This window comes from Calliopsis andreniformis, chromosome 8, assembly GCF_051401765.1.
Source record: "Calliopsis andreniformis isolate RMS-2024a chromosome 8, iyCalAndr_principal, whole genome shotgun sequence".
NCBI lineage: Eukaryota > Metazoa > Arthropoda > Insecta > Hymenoptera > Andrenidae > Calliopsis > Calliopsis andreniformis.
The window spans coordinates 4,528,213-4,549,652 of record NC_135069.1 but is presented as its reverse complement, the minus strand read 5'-3'; the positions used below and the strand labels follow the sequence as shown (position 1 = coordinate 4,549,652).

General features: G+C 43.0%; 1 protein-coding gene across 1 annotated transcript in view; it reads right to left on the bottom strand.

Annotated features, from left to right (window-relative positions):
* LOC143182163 (uncharacterized) overlaps positions 1 to 12,731 on the bottom strand; it is a 37,077-nt gene extending 24,346 nt beyond the window's left edge. The window contains exon 1 of the mRNA XM_076382992.1: positions 12,534 to 12,731. Coding sequence (XP_076239107.1) covers positions 12,534 to 12,590 — 57 coding nt within the window. The 5' untranslated portion in view covers positions 12,591 to 12,731. The remainder of the gene's footprint in view (positions 1 to 12,533) is intronic.
* Between the last annotated feature and the right edge of the window lie 8,709 nt (positions 12,732 to 21,440).

Sequence of the window (21,440 nt, the reverse complement as noted above, 5' to 3'; positions counted from 1 at the left end):
TAGAAACTCAGCTATTTTATGATCAATATGAAGTGTGAATAAGGGAGCTGTCACGCACAACCATTACCATTGATCGACAATCAGTAACCAAGTTTCAAACGTAGAAATGATAGGTTCTATTTCTATGTTTGAGACTTGGTCGATGGCTGACGATCAGTGGTGATGGTTGAGCGTGACTGACACAATTCTTATCGTCAAGAATGCAGTATGGTCAATTCTATCGAGGAATTTCATTAACTAACTCCTCTTTGGTACGTTTCAATTAATCGTTCGATCCCGAGTAGTTCGTCACTTCATTAAGGGGCAACTGATCATAAATCTCCTAGCACCGAGCAAATGCAACTCGCGTGTACGTGGTAAATTGAGGGCCGCCTAAAAAGGACGATTTAAAATCGAACAAGGCGAGGATCCCTGGCGGAGGGCGATGTTAAAAAGAGACTACAACCATGCTGATGGTGGAACGATGTCATAACCAGCGAACACGCTTTTATATCTTCCGCGTGTGTAGACCCCAGTTGGTGCAATAATCTTTACAACTCCGTTCCGAAGCTGACCAAGCAATTAAACGCTCCGAGGGGTTTTATTTAAGAAACTCGTTCGATTTCGCGAAATACGCCCGCCGAAACGCTTAAATCATAAAATGCTGATAAGCTTTACGGCCTGGAACACTTGTAGCCATTAACACCTGCGTCGCCTTGGTTCCCCTTTCAGCCTCAGCTTCTCTGCCCCCCGAGCAGCAAGATTCCCTGTGTCGGCCATTAATTCTGTATCGCCCCCTAAAATCTCGTGGAATACCCTGAAGGGCTGCATACACTTCGATAACTTCAACTTTTGAATATAAATGTTTTACCGATGGGCAGTTTGTACATCAGTTGACTGCCGATTGGTTACCTTCGACAGGCGTCAAAGAAGAATTCAAGATAAAAGGTAAAGTTTCCTCCTTGTTTTTCGAGTACACAATCTCTGATACATAGCTGGACTTGGAGTTAAAGGGAGACGCGAGTCTCTTATCTCTCCTTCCACACCTTCTTACATATCCGCGATTCTCCTTATCTCAATATACTCAGACGTATTCAACGCTTGACTAGGTCCTTGATGCGAAGTAGTCGCTTGAAAAATGGTCAAATTTATCGCTCTGTAGTCGATTCAGCGAGGAATTCTTCTGAGGAGACTTTGTTTAGGTTTCCAAGGGAAGAGGTCACGTATTAACGACGTTGGTGGGAGTATCCTGCAGACGAAGGAAGAAAGGTTCGCAGGACGATTGACGCGCGCACCATTCCAGAGAACCGGTACAAATAATCTGCCTGGACGACACCCTTCGCGAAACTCCACCCTACGCTGGCATTCGACTGCGCGTAGAAGCCCGAGAGATAACCTCAGTTCTATTAATAGCCGCGGGAATCCTCAGTCCTCCTCGGCGCCACCCACGTCTCGGCTCGTGACCGAGTGTCTCGGGCTCCTGGACCGACCTGCCCTTTACTCTCACACCCTTTTGCTGCTTGGAAATTGGTAGAAGCATCGGGAGCCAGACAGAGTCCCAAAAAAATGGTAGGACCCATGCAGTGGCCGAGGTATATCGATGTTTTATCTATAGAGATATTTTGGAACACTGAGGCCTGTCGAAGAAGTCTCAGAGGGCTTTAAAAAAATTTGGAGGAAGGCACTGGAAGACTTAGAAAGATTGTAGAAAATTTTGGGGAGCTTTGAAGAACAGTAAAGAAGTTTAGAGACTTGTACGATTGAAGACATGAAGATATGAATCTATAGAGACTTCAGAAAATTCTACAGACTCCTGAGAAGCTACGAATTATTTTTTATAATTCCACGGAGTTTAGAGAGCTTTGAAGACAGCTCTACAAATTTTGATATCACTGGAATACAAAACCGATAAGAATAATACTTCGTATTCGTTAAAGTAGAACTCTCTATGGCTCCCGAGATTAAGATCTAAAGCCTCAAGCTTTCGTTGAGATCGCGCGTGCGGGAAACAATGCCGCCTATCAATTTCATACGTGTCGCAATGATTTATCCGATAAATTGCCTAATGACACGCGGCAGTTTTTAGTCTGAGGCTGATAGATACATTTGTACAAACAATGCGGTTGCTCGCAACCGATCCAGGCGGCTATTACAATGGGACGGGGCGGACAGGCGGTCTGAAGTTCATATCTGCGCAAGTCGGATGCAGTAAAAGCGAGCCTTTGCCTTTTTTCTTCATTGTTCAGTCAATTCGCTTCATATCTATTCACGGTTTTATAAAAATCGTGCTCTTTGGCACATTGACGCAAGGTGAAAAATATTTATTGGGATGCGAATAGTCTCTTGAGAGTATTGCTATCGATTGAGCGAGTCGAATTGTTCGAATACTTCCAGCAAAACATGGGTCTGAACTGTATTTCAAAGATTTTATTGAGGAAAGTTAGAATTCTTCTGTTTCTTTCTGCTTTAGAGAACAGTGACCTTGATTGCCCAAATAGGAGTCGCTGACATCTGTATCTATATTTTATTAAAAACTACTAAACTGACCACCGATCTATTTAACTCATCTAATATTTTATGCTCAGTAAAAGCCAATAGCCATTCACTCTACCATTAACCCCACTGTTCTAAAAACCCAGCATAGTCATTTACCTAGGCCTAACACAAAGTTTCAGGAAGTGAATGCAAGAAAGATAAACTGAAATATGAAAAGGCTTAAAAATTTTGAATTTTAAATAGTCGAAGATGCACTGATTTGGACATTTGAATATTCGAGAATTTGAATGTTTGAGAATTTGAAAATTTGAATATTTGAATATTTGAAAATTTTAAAATTTGAATATCTGAAAATTTGAATATTTCAATTTTAAAATATTTGAAAATCTGAAGATTTAAAGACAGTACTGGGGTTCCCGAATGCCCTCGCCTTAAAGGGTTAATTAAAGAGCCTTCCAGATCCCTTAATTCTCAGATCACGAAGACGCGACAAGACACGAGGCAAAGCGTGCCGCCTGAATTATAGTGTCTCCAGGTCGCGTGGGCAGATATTTTTGCGAGCTTTATTATTCCGAGAGATCAAAGCGTGGCGGAGAACAAGACGCGGGGGTGGCTGTCGGGCAACGCCGCGCGTGACGATCCCAGGGCGACAGTGCGGGGATTTCGCAAGGTGGTTCGTTTGCCTGGGACAGTTACTCGCCTGGAATCCAGTCCGTCGTTGTTATCGTTCAGGTTTAAAAATACCTGGCGCCATCCGATTCGGTCGGCACGAGCACCACGTCTGGCGACCCTCCATACATTATTTCCAGGATTGTTCTAGCGGGCGACAGTTTTGCACACGCGAGACACGCGTTTCCGATTTCGCCCGCATTCCAACGCCTTCGTGATTCCCTTTCCTTCGACCCCTGTTCTGAGGGGCCAAAGTAGATCTATGTAGGATAGGGGATACCTGAAGGAGTTATCGCGATGCTACACCTTGTTGATCTTCGAAATAGAATATATCCAATTATGGAATACCGTGGACCTCGAGGATGAAGCGTGTCGTAGCTTTTTAGGGCCACAGGAAGTTTGTCTTTCGACCCCTTGGGGGAGATCTGTTTGTGGGACACAGGGATGTTGTGATTTAGTTGTCGAGATGAGTAGAATGGGTCCGTTCCTTCTTTTTTTAGCTTAAGAGACTGTCCATCCATTCTTATCAGAAATCTACAATATTATATTCCTCAAAACTGTAGTCTACAATATTAAAATGAAGCAGGATTTTAAAAAATCGAACGAAAAAGTCTGCATTCAATTATGTACATTTGAATCAATTTACTTTCGATCACAATCGAGGTCCGTCGAGTTAAACGTAATTTAGCAGCCTCTCGGACCACGCAACCAGTTATGAAAATCAATTTTTTCCTGGTTTCTGCGTAATATTCGACAACAATCGTGATTGTTCTTTGATGGCGATAATAATGGACAGATCGAAGGTTCCTTCATTCTCTCATGGCGACTCCGAGACAGGAAACATTAAGGACGAATGGAATTGAATCAATTGGCCGCGACGAAAGTTTCGGTCGTACCACGGCAGGAACATGACGATACACCAGGCGGAATCAGCAATAAACGAAAGCACTTTGTTCTCGTTATGAACTATAGACGGATGTTCCTTGTTGCGACGACACAGGAAATGGGGATCAGCTACTCTGATTTGTTCTCGTGTGACTGGTGTTAAGCGATGCATCTCATGATGCGCCTCTTCAGAGTTCTTCAGGGGTGAATCATTTGTATAATCGAGGGACAAACAAAATGATTATCTTTTACAGCGAGATGCTGGGTAACCATTACAGGCTTGAAAGTAGATGAAGTAGAAGTAAGAGATACGTGATCTAATCTAGGAAGGTACGAGTCAGCTCAGGGTGCTTTAATTAGGAAATTTACTTGGAACTATATTTCCTCTAACTATATTTGAAGAACCTAAGAGTAGATAGAGGAACTTTCAGGAAAAGAAGATTCAAAATATTCGAAATCAGACAGTATCGAAGCTCTCGACCACAGCTTCGCTCCCTCTGCATTCCACAGACGACTTCTGACCCCTTGAAATTGCGGCGACCCGTCGAACATAATCCCGCTCGGGCAGTGCTGTCAATTTTTCCGAATTGAACAGCGGTACACCTGAGAAATGGGCATCGTTCGATCCGCTACGATGTACCGTTACCAAACCACGTCGACCTTACCACCGTGCACCTTCTGCACAATGCAACGCGCGAATTCCATACGGTCCTAATGCCTCTTAACGGTACCTCGAACCTACAGACCCATCTACCCCGCTGCTTCCGCTTTGTTATCAAAGCAACGCCGCTTGTTCGTGCCTCATGCAGATAATAAAATGCAGATAGTGCTCGATAGAGATGCATGTGAATGGTAGTGAGACTCTTTACTGAAGAGAAATGCATACTGAAGGAAAAATGTGGACTTGGAGTACCGTGATGATGGGAAAAAAGAAAATTTGTAAAATTAGTTCGTAGTTCCATGACCCATGCATGGGTCAGGTTTAAATTTTTTAATAAAGACCTTGGTGACTAAGAGAAGTTGAAGTGAAAGGGAAGTGAAATGAAGAAATGACAAGAGAAGTGAAAGAAGTAGGTACATACCCTTAATTTTCAAGATACTCCATTTTTTATCATGTAGATATTTCTTCTTACTTTGAAAATATAAAAAAAGTAATTGAAGAAAATATCTTAACTTTTCAAGGTCTTTATTTTTCTAATTCTTCTTCTTCAGTGAGCAAAGATTGAAGTATAAGCTGCTTTTTACACAGAACTGTATACTGCAATACCAGATTAGGAAATGTCCGAGAAAGGAACGAAGAAAGTAAACGATGCTTTCTCCATGCAAACTAAATCGAACTTTTTGGTCAACCCGACAGCTCCGAATGCCAGACGTGTCCTACATTATTCTGTGTAACAGTGCTCCGTTACAGCGTAACAGAGAAACTTTCGTAACTCTCGAGTTCCGGCAATGGGTTCTATCGATCTTTCGTCAAGTGTCACGTTCGTATTTGCAACACTTTTTCTCTCCTCCTTGGACGTCTGGGGTCGTTTTAGCAACAGGGAAATGATATTGAAATCGGACCGACATGGTTACGACACGAAATTTAGATTCCTTAGCCAATACCAGACAGAGATTGAGACAAGACTGTTACATCTTTTTGCGAGCTATTGGAACCGATTCGCGTTAAAAATCGAGTGACCCAAAGAACGTAATTTATTCCTAAACACTCCAATTTCCTTAGAAGTGACACCTCCAAGCAGAAATCATATTATTCAGGTCTCCTTTTTACAAAATAAATGAGCGACAGAAAGATACGAAGTATATTAATGAAGCTAGCTGTAAACGTACCAAGTCGTTTCGTAAGACAGTATCCAATCGCTTTTGGGAATGTTTAATAAACCAGTAGTCAATACGATGATGATTAATAACTGTGTACCTCGATCGAATGGAATGTGTCTAAACTGAATGAAGGAAAAGTTCCTTCTCGAGATAAAACTGAAATAATATTTCAATTAAAATCGAAGTAGAAATCACAGCAGCACATGACAGTATTGGAAACGTGAATAATATTCTACAAGTCCTTTCGAGTGCTCTGATATTTCCAACATTAAACAAAATCCACTGTGAGTGTTCGTTCTCTACGGGAAGTCGCAGTAGAATGGGAAACTGATTGTCAGACAAGACCCCGCATTCCAAGCTCGTTTCAGACAACGTTTAAGAAAGAGGCACGAGTTTAATTACCCTCCAGCGGGAGTTTTACGTCCAGGCAAGATAAAAATTCCGAAAATTTCAAGACAGAAGTTCCACACGATCTTTCAATGCCGATCGTGTGTTCGTGTTCCACGCAGGTGCACCCACGGATACCACACACAAGACAGTGGGAGCCTGATAAGGAGTGCAGTGATTTATGCGTGAATTTCTGCGGCCTCTGAATCGTGTGTGCGCGCTTTACATCGTTACATACGAGAACGTATGGGACACCATGATCGGCTGATATGGGTCCGTGAAGTCAATGCAAACTTCATTGTTTGAAGTTCTGAAGGGAATGTGAGCAGACTTGAACACGATTCGAGAGAAATGTGTAGTACTTGCAAGAAAGACTAGAGCACGTTTCGATAAAGTAGACTGAAATCTTGTTATGGTACATCTGGAGTGATATAGAGTGGGATACAGTCGTTGAAAATATTGTATATCGACTGTCTTTTATCTATTCGATGGAAAAAGAAGGATTTTCGCTGCTGTCATGTATTTACGATTCTATCTCAGTCTGGTTTGGCCTTTTCAGTTAGAATGGATTCTAGTACACATTTTCTCTCTGACCCCCACTGTCCAATAATTCTTCCCACAAAAGAACAGTAGTGACCATCAAAATTGCACCACCAAATATCAGTTCTCTTGGCTCACGTATCACATGAGGTACAACTGTCTGCCTTATTAGTCATTAATCTACTTCCCTCTTCTACTTAAAATTTAGATATATTTAAGTCTCAATTTTACACTCACTTAAATATCAAAAAAATAGCATATCTAGCAAGTACTGCAACTTTATTTATCACTTCTGCTCTTGGACTCTCCTCACCCAGCTCCCAAAGCCTCATCCAAGACACTGATCCCTCCAGCTCACGAAATGCTCGGTAAATTAAAAACGACAGGAGCAGCGCGACAAAGTTACAAGCTCCCTGTAACTCGGGAGGGGGTGCAATTTATAAATGGGCCGAAAAAGGCTAGCGTGAAATGGATTCCGATTTGTAATGGATACAGGGACGGTCCGCTTTGAATGTGTCGCCGTAATCTCGACATTAATCACCCGAGTCGGGAGTACGGACCTGTAACAATCGTAATTAATAATAATTCAATGTAATCCAGCGGGGGAACGAGTCCAACAGGGGGGACATAAATTTCGCGCGCGTACGCCGATCGCCTGACAGGCCGAGATTGTTCCCTTTGACCGTGACCTTCGGCCGACAATAACCGTCGAACGAAGGCCATCGTGACACGCGGCGGACAAACGGTCGCCCGTTATGCGAATTCGTAAATTCGTCCCTCTGTTCGGGCGAGTTTATGCCCGCCAGCAGCCGCGGGAGGGCTTTTTCTCCCGTGGCACAAAGCCAGCTGACGTCGCGCGAGCTTTCGACCGACGCGCCACCACCTTCGGCGTTTCAATCGACGATAAAATACTTGATTCTACCTCCACGCGACGCGTCCTATTCTTCGGCCTTTACCCGGGGAAAAGTTTATGCCTTCACGGAAGGAGCGTGCAGGATTCAACGAGGGACTCCAAGGTGAGCTATGGAACGTGGGTCACAATAAAATCTCGATTGCTTTACCTCATCCGGGAGATCCACAGCAATAATGGAGTTTTTATCGGTACCCGGGACTATAGTCGATGTTGAACATTTGCGTTAATTGCTTGTAAAGAATGATGAGAATGGAGGCTTTTATCGGGACGTGGATGCAAGAAAAGGCGATTTTGTTGAGATAGAAATAGGGACCTTGGGTAACTTAACTCTCGGCTCTGTTATGACTAAATTAATTAGAATTTATGCACCTACTGGACAGTCTACTCTATTATATCCAGATTACCTTTATAAAAAGGTGGATAAGCTACCTCACAAAAAAACAACAGAAAGGATCCTCCCAGTCGCCAACACCCAATTCCCACGAGTGTCTCAAGCGCCCTTCAGGAAACAGCCCAAAGGAATGAAGACGCAAGGGGACCGATAACGTGGCTGAGACATTAACAGCGACACCTCGTCGTGTCCAAATGGTTTCTTAATTCGCTGGGGTTTAATTGGTGCAGTGGGCCGAGCTCAGACGTCCCAGATAATTGGATAATGACCAGACCTCGATAGCTACAGAGTCCCTACGAACGGTACCAACATCACGTGGAAGTGATGACAAACGATATAGGGCGCGCGAGCCTGTCCCTGTTAATTAAATCGGCCACGGACTGTCCTGGAACCTGGTGAAAATTGATACCAACCGCTGATACACCCCGCTGCGTTAACGAGCGACAACCGTTGTCCCATCGCGGTGGCAAAAAGCGGCCCACAATCGATGCTCGCGAGAAATCGTTTAAACGGCGAGGAACGGTAGCGATCGTGAATAAAAATTCGCGTGTAGCGTTTCGTAATGACTTGTATTCTTGTATACGACATCTCCTTGCTTTTTAGCCGCCGTGCAACCAGCGCTCGCGTCTTGCTCCAACGCCTCGCTGTTGAAAGAGGGAATTGAACTTTGGAGCAGCGAGAGCTTACGATTTCAAGCTTATTTTTCGTGCGTGAACCTTGATTAAGTGGATCTCGATTATTCGTAGTTATTTTTATTCGAGGCTTAGTCTATTCTGTGTAGTGATGATTACAATAATGACGAAACTATTAAACTACGATTTAATAGATAGTCTATTAAAAATAATAGAATTAGATAGGGTACTTTAAGTTTGGGTCTATTAATTGAGGGTTTACTATATAAGCGTAGTTTTTTTGCAAGTCGATGTTTATGAGCGCTTAGATAGAGTAATGAGCCTTTGAGTTTATGGTATCTATAACATCAGCGATTACAAAATAAAGTAGAGTATCAGAGATTTTTATTTTGAGAGTCATTTACGTTCCTAAATTTTGTAATATGGAGTTTTTTTTAAGCAGAAAGCTATTCACGTTCACTCATGACTTTAATACAATTTATATTCCTCCGATACGTGTGGAAGAAAGCGAGTACAACGCACAAAATACGCGAAATGGCGTTACGAGGGACGCGTGAGAAAACTACTGATCGTGGATATTTCCTGCCCTCCCACGCGAGTCGTACTGACCAAGCAGAGTCGACTTTCAGCCACGTTAGGGAACATTATGGATTAATCCCTTCCCTGATTTTCGACAGTTCCACCTGAGACGTGATTTTGTTGCATAAGTCGAAGCGTAACGTCCTACAGGAACAGCAGCGGCTTAACATTCCGCGCTTGCATAACGAAAGTAAGCGCATTCTTCGATGTACAGCGTATAATAGTGAGGACAGTGATGGGTCTCAAGACACTGATTCATTTCGAGTGTATGGCACTTTTGGCCGATGGCATAAAATATTAAACAAACTCTCGAGAGCAATTATCACAAAAATTGATTAAGTGGATTAATAAAGTCCAAAATTAGCCATTTTCAAGTACTCCCAAAACCAGATGAAAACTGCATAAAACTACGCGTAAAGGTCGAATATTTTAAAAAATGGTTTCCCAATTTCTATTGTTCGCCTTGATTTAACGCCCATTTATGCAACCAACGAACCAAGCACGAGCCGAGCAATTATTATATATACCAACGAAAACTCACAAATACACGCTTACAAATGCTAAAACACTATCGATACGTATTTCGTCAGTGTAATTGTTCGACTCGGCTCGTCGACTGCACAAATGGACCTTTAATTCTTCTTTGAAACGAGCCACGGGGGAAAGGTGTAGAGACTGAAAAGAAATCTAGAAACTGAAATGATATTCCAAGTGACTCGAAAGAGGCCAACGACTAGAGCGATCGAAAATTTGCAAGAGAGCGGAATGAACGGGCATCGGCTTCGTATGCATTGGAGCGCGAGCAGCCGCTGGTGCACAGGCGTTCGCCAAGCGTGTACCTCGCGTTAAGTATAGCAATCGCGGGGCTAGATAACGGCTGTATCCTTGACTCTAAGCTGCGTGTGCACCTCGACACACGACCGTGTGTGAATGCCATACGGGCGTGAGCGTACGCATCGGTTTCGCGAGAACCGGAATAGAGCTGGGACAGCAACGATCCGCGGACCCGTGATACCGTATAAAATCATAATGGAGAGCTGTTGAACGCGATGAAGCAACCATTGATGGGACCAGCGTGGAAAATGTCACGCTTTGCATGTGGAGGACGCTGTTTTCGAAAGTACATAATGCTGTACACGTTAGAAAATCGTTTTCTCGCTCGTTTCTCGGTTTTGATTATTAACTCGATTATTAACTTTAATAACAGAGTCGATCTTCAGGTGTCTGAGAGGTGACCGAAATATATACGATACTTTGACGGTCATGCAAAAAATGGGAGATGTGTAATGAACCTAATTTTAACTATTTTAGAGTGACCGTGCTGTTATTTAGTTATCCAATGAGTTAGTTACTAAAAAGATTAATTTATAGCTTATTCAAACTCTGTTTTAGTTACGTGTTACGAAAGTCTTCAGAATTTGAACTATTTAATCAGATTTCCATGTTCACTATTATGAGTCAAGAATTAGTTTAATGTATCCTCATTTTGCTGATTAAATGAAAACCGGTACTCCATGCAAAGTGCATCTGTTGCTAATGGGTTATTGAGCGACTGCCGAGTGGTAATGACTTTGAGCGACTACGATAATAGTCCATCTGTGAAGAGGTAGGGGAGTGCACTAATGAAGTAATTTAAGGAAGTCATTTAGCTTGTTTGTGAAGGGCAGAACTTTCGAGGATCTCTGATGGAGGAATATGTAACATATGAAAACTCTGACAATTTTTCAATACCTATTCCTGGTATAGGAAATAAGTAAAATTTAGTATCTTTAAGTAGATTATAGGTATTACTCCGAGCATATAATTTCACTAAAATCGTTTAACGTCAAACTTAAATGCTTCAGAAAAGAAAAAAATATATCTATTGTTATAAACTAGGGGAAAGCGTTGCTAAATATATCCTGAGAACATTGATGGAATTACTGGAGGAAATGTCATGGTTTACATTATAAAGGGTGGTGTACCTGACAGCCTCACGTCGAAGATGTAACAAAGGTTGACGTTGGCGAATTCATGACATTTATGCTTATGATGTAATTTGGAGTTATTTAGTGTAGACACTGAATGCATATTACTGAGCCTGTGAAATCAGGAAATGCTTGCACACTTCGATATCGTATTATCGATTACTCGTTTCACAAGTGGCTGGGAACACGTGCATCGTAAAATGTTGCAAATAAAATTTACCTAGACGCTACACAAACTTTATGAACCTCTAAATTCTGTCTCAGAAATAATTGGAACATGAAATTAAATTACAGTAGAAAAAGTGGATTAAAAAGACAAACAATTGCTCAGTAATAGTTATGATTTCCACCTAGATTGTTACCCACATTAGAATAATCATTACGTCGACATTTATTTAGCTCGGGACCCCGGGATCGCTAATTCCCGTACGCAGCCAAAAAGCTGCGCCCCTGAGGGCAAACAGAGACAAGAAATATTTTGAAAATACTTATAGAGCCATGGGACATAAAACACGAAGTAGAAAAAATTCCAAAGAAGCAGTTAAAAAGATGAGATTTGATACCAGATGACATTAAAAATTGTTTTTGATACCAAATACATTCACCAGCAAAATAACCAAAAGAAACTTCAAGATCCCTTAAATATAACAGAGAAACTTGAACCTTTTCCTCTCCTTCACACACCAAAAATCCCCATAAACCTACTTAAACACTCCAAGGCTAAGATCCCTGAGAAACCATTACCCTCCGAAATCGCAGCGCCAGACACTGCGCTCGAATTCCAGTGGGATCACCACGACTGTAATTCCCACAAAACATAACACTCAGCCAGAGTAGACTGCATCCTGAATGCATCACGTCTGGTTAGACATTCACATTCCAGTCGACCTCATAAACTCATTAAGCCTGAGTATAATTTAAGGGTCATCCTTCACTCGTCTCGAAAAAGAAAAATCCCAGATTGTTGCCGCCTCGCTTCAAAAGCCTCCGACCAACTCCGAGCATTAAAGGAGCGTATGCCAAAAGGATCACAAAGTGCAACAAGCTTCCTTGATCTCGAGGCTGATAAATTTTCCTGATCGATCAACAACAAAATCGCAGGTCGAGACGCAGCCGAAGGATCGTCGCGTAAAAAGTGAAAGTGCCACGTTCCGCAGCGTCTTATCAGGGCCTATTAAAATGATGCGCACGAACGGTCGGGCACACGCTCGGGACACGAGCTAAAGGACACGCGACAGAACACACGACACGGGGAACACGAGTCGGGTACTCACCAGCAGGAAAAATACGGTGCTCGTGGCGGTGGCTTCGAACGATATTCCGCACGCCATGTCTCGCGATGAACCACCAGGCTCCTCCTCTACCAGACCATCATCCTGGGCCGTGTCAGCGAGCCATGCGACGCAGGCTTCCTCGAGCTCCCTTCGTTCAACCCCCGGCCACTTTTCCACCACAAAAGAAGAAGAAGAAAAAAAAAGAAACCACCACGGTCAACTCTCGAACCGGCTCGACCCCGCGTGCGATCCAGTCACGGTCTAGATCTTTTGTCTCGAGGCGTTGAAGATCGCCACTTGTGCCCAGGCGTTAAACGATCTCTGGGACCACTGGTGTCTCTTCTCTTTAGTCACTGGAGGATCGACAAGATCACTGCTGCTCCCCTTCGATCGGTTTGGATCGCTGGCCCACCGTCGATCAGAGACGCGCAGCGAGGACTAGAGGACGCGGCTGAAGCCCCAGTCTCCGTGTTGAAGACGATCCCGCGAGCTTCTCTCCCTCTCTCCTTCTCTCTCTCTCTTTCTCTCTCTCTCTCTGTCTGTCTGCTTCTGGTTAAATGGTGACGATTGCACGGTCCTAACCGTAGCACAGGGCTTGGGCAACTGACAGCGGGTCAGAGCCGCGGCACACGGCGCCACGCCGCTCTCACAGCTGATCCGAGAGACCCGATCGCCTTTACTCGCCTCTCTACCCTCTCTCTAACACGCGATTCTCAACCTCCGCCACCGCTGCTCCCTGCGATTTTGCCGCTCGGATTGCCGGAACGCCGACAGACCGCAGCCTGACGAATCGCCGGACTCCCCCTACCTCGCTGCCTTTATCGAGTGTCATTGCTGTATTGTGGGACCTTTGGGGACGCGGTGGGGTCCTTAGGAAACTTCGTCACGAGGTCTGTATCCTGTCTCTTGGGTTTTTTCCTTGATTGTTTTGAGGATGGAACAGGTAGACTGGTATCCAGCGAAGTGGGAAGAAGGAGGCACGAGACGTGACAATGAGTCGATGAGAATTTATGGAGCAATATGAGCAAAGTGTTTGACAGAGTTGAAGTTGATGAGGGAAGAAGAGGGAATGAAGTGGTTGGTGAATAAATTAGTTCACCCTTAGTATGTCAAAGTGGGGTTTACCTCGAGAGAGAAAGGGGGTTACAATAAGAATCGCAGGTTTTATGGCGACAGAAAATCAGTCAACGACGTAGAACAGTTTCTTTTACAACGTTGTTACCTTTCAATCCTTCTATTAACAACAAATCGAACATAGTAACCACCCGATCGCGATCATATTTTTTCCAGGGCACTAGTTCACCTCGTTTATGTCGCTAAAGCTGTGACCGTGATATTCACGTCTGATTAAGTTTTTGTTGCCGCAGAATAATGTAAGAGAAAGTATTGTGAAACGCGTGTTACACGTTATAGCACAGTGTTTGACTGCAACGCGGTTAAACGACGTTAATTTATCTCGTCCATGTCGATCAATCGTTTTTTTCTTCCTCTTGAATCAAGAATAATGAAATACTGGCGTTGACACCCTCGACCCTTAACGGTTTAAACGCTTTGTGCGTTTAACGATGCAATTTAGTGCATACAATTTATCCTTTGTATTCCCAGCATGATTTACAACATTATGCTTCATTGTAGTCTGAAGCTGGCGAACGTGAAATTAAATGAGACCCTTATACACAGTTTTTACAACAGGATACATCAATTCTTAAATATTCAAATTTTCGAATTTTTAAATATTCAAACCTTTGAATTTTTAAAAATATTCACAATTTCTATATCTCTGTTTACCTCGATTTTTAGATTTCAATTTCCTCTTCACTGAAACTACATATTTCCAAGAATATATCCTGAAAATTAAATACCTTTACACTATTTTTACCCCAATTTCCCTACTTCCCTAAACTACTTCTATAATCATCTGAAACAGAATAGACCCACAGAAACTCGAATCACGATACAACTGAAACGGGCGTCGTGAAAGGAACCTTCTAACTAAAATAAGGACATGTTGCACCAGCACACGATGTCTGGTTCGCGGCAACCTTCGTTGACACTTGGCGAACGTCCTCAGCAAGTGGTTCTAAGCTATTGACATTGAACTGTTATAAGATGACGAAGGCCAGGAACTCTTCGCCGAGCGCGATCCTCCGTCACGAGAGGCCGCGGACGTGAGCAGCAATAATTAATACCGCAGGAATTATTCATGAATATTAATGTGGAAGCCGTGGCTCGTCCACCGTACGCGTCCCAGATTTTGCGCGTTCCCTGCGGCTCGCTTTACGAGCTTGTAAAAAGATGATCGGCTCCCTCGAAAGCACGTTAATTAGGCGGATATCGCTCATTACCACGAGCAAGTCGAAGGTCACGAATAAAATGTCGCAGCTCGACGACGATGCTGGGGCAAAAGCGACGCCCCTACGCCTTCTGGCTGCGCCGCCCACGTGCCCTTAATGTCCGTCTTTTCGTATAATCTATCACGGTTCTGCGAGCCACGAACGAGTAAATTGCCTGCGATACGGTTAACAGAGTTTTCGAGAGCTTTTGTGCCTCCTTTTGCCGCGGCTACATGTCCGTGTCCCAGACTGATCCAAGGTGGTTAATTGCGGCTGCGCGTGCAGAATATATTAGGTCAGGCCGTGGGTTCGTGGCTATTTTTCTGCAGCTCTGTTTGGGAATGAAAAACGACTAGTTATCGTGGCTGTGCCGTGACCATTTTTGATGCCATTTTTCTATTGCTCTTCTGTGGACTCAGCTGGCGAATAAAATAGATAGGGATTTATGGAGTGATAATTTTGTGCAGCGATGGAGTAAAAATTGGGTAAGCTTTAAGGAGCAGTCACTGAAGATTGAAATTTGGAGAAATAATTAGAAATTAGTGATCATTTTGACTAGCTTTCTCCGTATCTTTTAAAGAGAGGGGTAACAATATTGCAAGAGCATAAAAGCTGATTCACCTTGTCTCCCCAAAAAGTCATAAAACCGCGAATTTAAACATACAAAGTGTCCCCGGAAGGTCGTGCAAAGATGTTTTCGCAGAGTGGAACCTCCCGCGAACATGATCCGAGCTTTTATTACAGGCATAAATTCGATCTCCCCTGGTCAAAGAAAAACTAAAGAAAAAAATGAAATGTTTAAACCGGTGCAACTGAAGACGGTTGAAATAAAATTGAACGATGCATCACTCCATCTTGTTGCAATTTTTTTATATCAAGGAACTCAATCCTCCGCCATCCTATCCGTTGCAAAAAAAATCGTAAATCTTCTCAAAAATGATTTCGTCTCATAAAACCTGCAAAGACGATCTCGACTCATATATCCACAGAGAACGAATATCACTAATTGGTACAAAAAGAAGAACGGTGAAACGAACAACCTTAGCTTAATTCTCTGCGGCTCGATTTCTCATGTGGATGATACGACCACGTCAGTTCTTCGAAATCAGCCACGGAACCGTTCTGGTATTTCGACTGACCATGCGATAGACTGTTGCCCCGATGACTATTGGGGAATACAAAGCAATTTAATGAAATCCTTGTGCAATGAGCATGGATGAATAACCGACCTTGCGTACGAGCGGCACGACCTTCGTCAAGTTAAGAGCGCAAGGATCCTGCCAGTTTTTCACGTCACGACTAACCCCTCCTTTCTGGCTCGAATTCGTTCGCGATCGGGCATCGAAGTCTCTGGGAACGCCAGACCACGCAGGCGCATATATCTGCTGCTGTAAGACAAGACGACCTAAGTTACATTCCCAAAAAATTCGAGCTGAAGCTCTAATTGAGATCTAGAACATAGAATTTACATTTTCAGAAAGAAGGAAGGATATTAAAAAAATTGAACACCCAGCCAACAACCCATCCCCATTCTCCTAATCAAACCCATCATCAGCAACCTCTGCCTGCATCCCTCGCTCAAGATCCTCAAACCTCGATCCTTTATCTCCGCTTTCCCAAATACACCGCCCAGACCGACACCAGGAACCCAGTCACAGAGCCTGCCGCCTGCCTCCAGAGTTCTCAAGGGGATTCGATCAAGAAATCATCCAGCGGACAGATTAACAAGCGCGATAAATAAATAAATAAGGGAGGGTCAGGGGGGAGAAAAGAGGCGGGCAGAGAAAAAGTCAAGCAAACGCCCACCGCTGGTGTCCTTCGAACCTTTATCTCCGACACACGGCAGCCAACCTGTAATATTCGCGACGCGGCGTGTCGGTGCCTTCGTCCGCGCGCCGACCCACGATTTATTGCCCGCTGATAGCGCGCGCGGCGTAATGCATTCATTATATCGGAAAGTGCACCGTGCCGGACAAAAGTCCGCCGATGTTATCCTCAAAATACGGGTGAGGGGAGGACGAGGAGGAGGCGAGCGAAGAGGGAGGTCGAGGATTTTCTTTTTCTCGAGAGTCGCCGAGGGGGAAGCGCGTGCACTGCTGTCTCGGAGATATGCATCCAGGATGGCCAGGTCGCGCGGCGTTGACCCCTCGTTTGACCAGCGCAACGAAACAATGCTGTGCCCGATGGAACAATGCAGCCAGATATGCCTAGGTCGCGGCTGACCTCCAATATAAGCGGACGCGTTCGTCGCGGAATTCCAGCGCGAGCAAACGCGCCGAAGGAGAGAAGCGAACCTGGCATCTGAGCAATGCAGATAAAGGGAGAATTTAACGTTGCGCGATCCAGCGCGCCTCGATGCGCTTTGGGTGTCAAGGGGAGGACAGAGACGGGGATGCGATCGGGTTCAGTGGGTGCTCACGATTCTAAGGGAATTTTAATAGGCGATCGTCGATGCTGGGAGTCGGTACTCGTGGATTCCGATTGGAAAATGTTTGAAGATGGAAAAGGGGGAGCCAGACGTGTTGTGTCCAATTAAATGAAGGACGAGTTCATAAATTACGAGGGACTGAACGTTACATTATGAGTGTAATGATAGCGAATTGGGGACGGATCGTTAATAATAATTGAGAGTGAAATTTATTTACATGGGAGGGAACATGTCTTTATCTGTCTTCCTGGGGTTGATAAGGAACGTGTAGTGTACTTTGTTTCGAAAGATTGATAATATGGTTTGTGAGGTTCTATTTAGAGGTCCTGAAGTTGGTACTTGGTTCTTTATTTCTTTTAGCTAATTGACATCGATCTGATCATCAAAGTGGAAAGTCGAGATGATTCTTAAAATACCCTTGGGATGCAGCGATTGTACCGATTTTCAAGCAGCGTCATTAAAATTCCTCGCCCTGAGGACTTGTTTCGATACATCACGCTTGTTATCATTTTCCTTCGAACACGATGGCAATCAGGCTACTTGGCCACCGGCTGCGACTCTAATTTGCAAACATTAAACTCTGCATTTCGGATAAAAGGCGAAGAAGGACGTTCCTTTATTTTTCACAGCTCCTGAGAGACATGTTTATAGTCTATCGCTTTCGATCTACCAAAGTGCATTCCAGTGTCAAAAGGAGGAGCAAGGCGTCTCTTGTAATATCACTTCTTCCTTAATCGCTCTGGATTTGTCCAATTTTGTCGTGACAAGTTTTTGCTACCGCTGTGAAAAGAGATAAGCCTCCCTTTGTTAGCGGGACATTAATGGACACTCCTTTGTCGGTGATCGAAATTTCGAAAACCGTTATCGAGTGCAACGAACGCAAAGCGTCTCAAAATTTCGTGCCTAGTTTGAAGCTGGCGATTTCCAAACTTTTTTTTAAGTTTTTTGAAGCTTTTAAATATGTTTCATGGGGAATTTCTGGGAAACGAGAAGGAGCAGGAAGATGGTGTCAAACCTTAGGAATTCTTTCTTCTAAATATGATTATTTATCAAAATTTAATGAAATAAAGCTGCAGTTAAATTTAGAGATGAAAACACTGCTAAACAATGCAAACATTCTTATTATCCTAAAGTCTTCGCAACAATACCCAAATTAATTCCCCATTAATTTTGACATCAAAGTACAAATCCCCTCATATATTTTCTGAAAAGTTGCTTCATTCCAGCATCTCAAGAATGATTCATGTAATAGTTTCCTGCTTAAGAGGCTATTTAGCTAAACACAGCCATTGAAGGGAGGAATAAAGGACCAAAGACATTTTGCAAGAAATAGTGTTTCTTATCCACATTCATCGCTATAAGTCATCCCCCTTATATTTCGTTCTATTCGAGAACCAAATTGCCTCTAAAAGGGTTGGCGATACTTTTTTACCTGGCCTTTCCACTCCACTAAACCGAGCCATTGTAAACGTCACTGGATTTTATTTAAACGAACGTAGTAAATTCGCCGCTGCGTCTTTCCTATTTCTCGCTTTTCTCTTTTCTGTTTTGTCCTTTCGTAGCAGATTTGGCTACTGGTTGCCACGATGGAACGCAGTTCTCACTTCTTTTCTTTTTGCTTACGATCGACTATCTAAGCGTGATCACAAACGGTGGAAATAACGACTGCCTGTTGGGAGTTCCTTTAATGGATTGGACTACGTCGCCTTTTTCGTGCGATTTCTACTGGTACAGTCACGCCGAAATAGATTCGTGGCTGATTTCTTGATAATACTAACCGATTGGTATTAATCTTGCACCGATTTGGAGTATAATCGACTTGAAACTAGTTTGTGAAGAAACAAGGTGTTTCGAGGTAGTTATTTTATTCGAAGAATACAAGTAAAAATTAGAATAAAAAGATGTTATATTTTGCACAAGAATTCGTAATTAATTTTGTTTATATTAGAGAAGGGATTATTCACCTACAATTGGTCTGGACTTGAGTCATAGTTCAAACGTATCCAGTTCCCGCGAGTGCAGATCTATGACGCATGCACTCTCATGTGCATATGCACGTTACCCAGGAATGGACAGTTCTCGATCGATAACAGAAATACAGCTGCATTGGGTATGTAAGCGTGAATTAAATATTTGAGTCTTCTTCTTCAGAGAGAATCCAGAAGACATAATTTATTACAAATCTGTTAAAGTCACCGACGCACCAAGAATGTCAACGACCACAAGGAAGATGTTTCATTAGCAATATTGGCAGCCTCATCCTCTGAATCATCGAATCATTGCCTACCGCAATTTTCGAACCTCGGACAGAGATCGCTTAATTATTCAATTTCGTCTGTATCTGAAATGTCGCTGAAAGCTACGTGATTCCCACGATTTCATTCACGACTGCTTCGTAACCATGATTCATATTAGCCAGGGAATATCATCTCACCAATTTCAGAGATTTCTGTTCCAGACTATTGCCCAAGATTATTAGATCATGCGAAAGAATCCTTCATCTGACGAAATTAAGGAAAAAGTTTAATATCTACGTAGTTTCATACAAAAAAATTCTGCACTACTTTGTTAATTGTACCACAATACAGTAACCATGAAAAAATAAAGATACAGTGACGTTCAAACTTACTGACTCAACCTAATACCTACTTCAGCGTAGAGATTATTTTTTAATTAGATTTTCCGTGTTTCCTAATTTAGAGTGCACTTTGCACTGCAGTCTCGAACAGGAAATACTCATTTGCAAGTATGTATTTAATCAGGCATTCCATTCTTACGAATCCTGAATATTCAGCAAGGCTCCAGTATAAAAGAATGTCCATGCATCATTGTGGATTAATTCCGTTTTGTTGGACTGCATCGAACGAGATTATTATACATACTTGCAGAACCGGTGCAGCTGCGATTACTGCAAACCATTTCGAATCTATAATTATTGTTGACTTCGCGCGGTCACCAAGGCGGTTACATGATGTCATTGAAACGGACGGAACTAAAATTAAATCGACTGTTGGGAAATGGTGTTGGCGGAACTGGCGTTTCACCTTTGTTACGATTCTACCACGTCTGCTGTGACAGTGTCGTTCGAGTTAATTGTGATCAGAAGACGATGATTTTTCAAAATGAAAAATCCGTATAATTGAAATTCACACATAACCAACGTGGATCTGAATAATTTCTGATGACTTCTTAAAATAGAACTGTTCTAACTAGTAATTTCTGAAGCTATTAGAAAGTATATCGAATTACTAGACTACCATTGATCGACGAGGTTCTCAAGGCGTTCATCCTTGCCTTTCGAGGAAACGATCCTAAAATAGTCACGCAAATCCCTTTCACAAAATCAAACTATAGAGAAACAGTTTCCTCACTTTCCTGATTCATAGGCCATGGAAATGATCGTTAATCCGTTCGAACTCGAGGTCAAAGAAGGTCGTTCGAGGCCAAAGGAAATTAACGCGCGAGAATTCACGTACACAACGGTTGCGTTACATTTTAAACGCATGACGTAAGAAATTCCGCTTCAGGTCGTCAAAAGTTTGACGTCACAAGGACAGATGGCTGGAAAAATCGACGAAAATTCGATCGAATAAAATCAGTATTTCCGTTTTCACCATCGTTACGAACGCTCTTATCATACACCTTGAATTACGAGACAATTCCTGTATTATGAGTGTTAAGACCTAGAACACGCCACTTTGCATATTTATAATTGAACTGGGACTATGGTTAATGTAACAGTACTGACTTCGAGATATCTGCTGACGTCAAACTACTTAATTTCTAGTTTTACGTCTCTAATCTTAAAATATCTGCACAGTAGTGTGGACTATTGGGTCGATTAAAAAACACTGTCTACATATTAAATCTTTATGTTCACTCTAAACTGGGACAAAATACTTTATTTTACGACGCAGTTAACTTTAGGGCTATCGCGTTTCATAGTTCCGTTATGACTGTTCTTTCTGCATAATTAATCGAATCACCGTGCAAGAGATGGAAGGGAGTATCTGATCTGTTTTCGTCGTTTTCGTGGACACACGTAAGACGGTAGCGTGCTACCATCAGAGATTGACATCGAGATTGGAGGGTGATATTTATAAGGAGACGAACCGGCCGCGCTGCGTTTCCTCTGCTCACGAATGT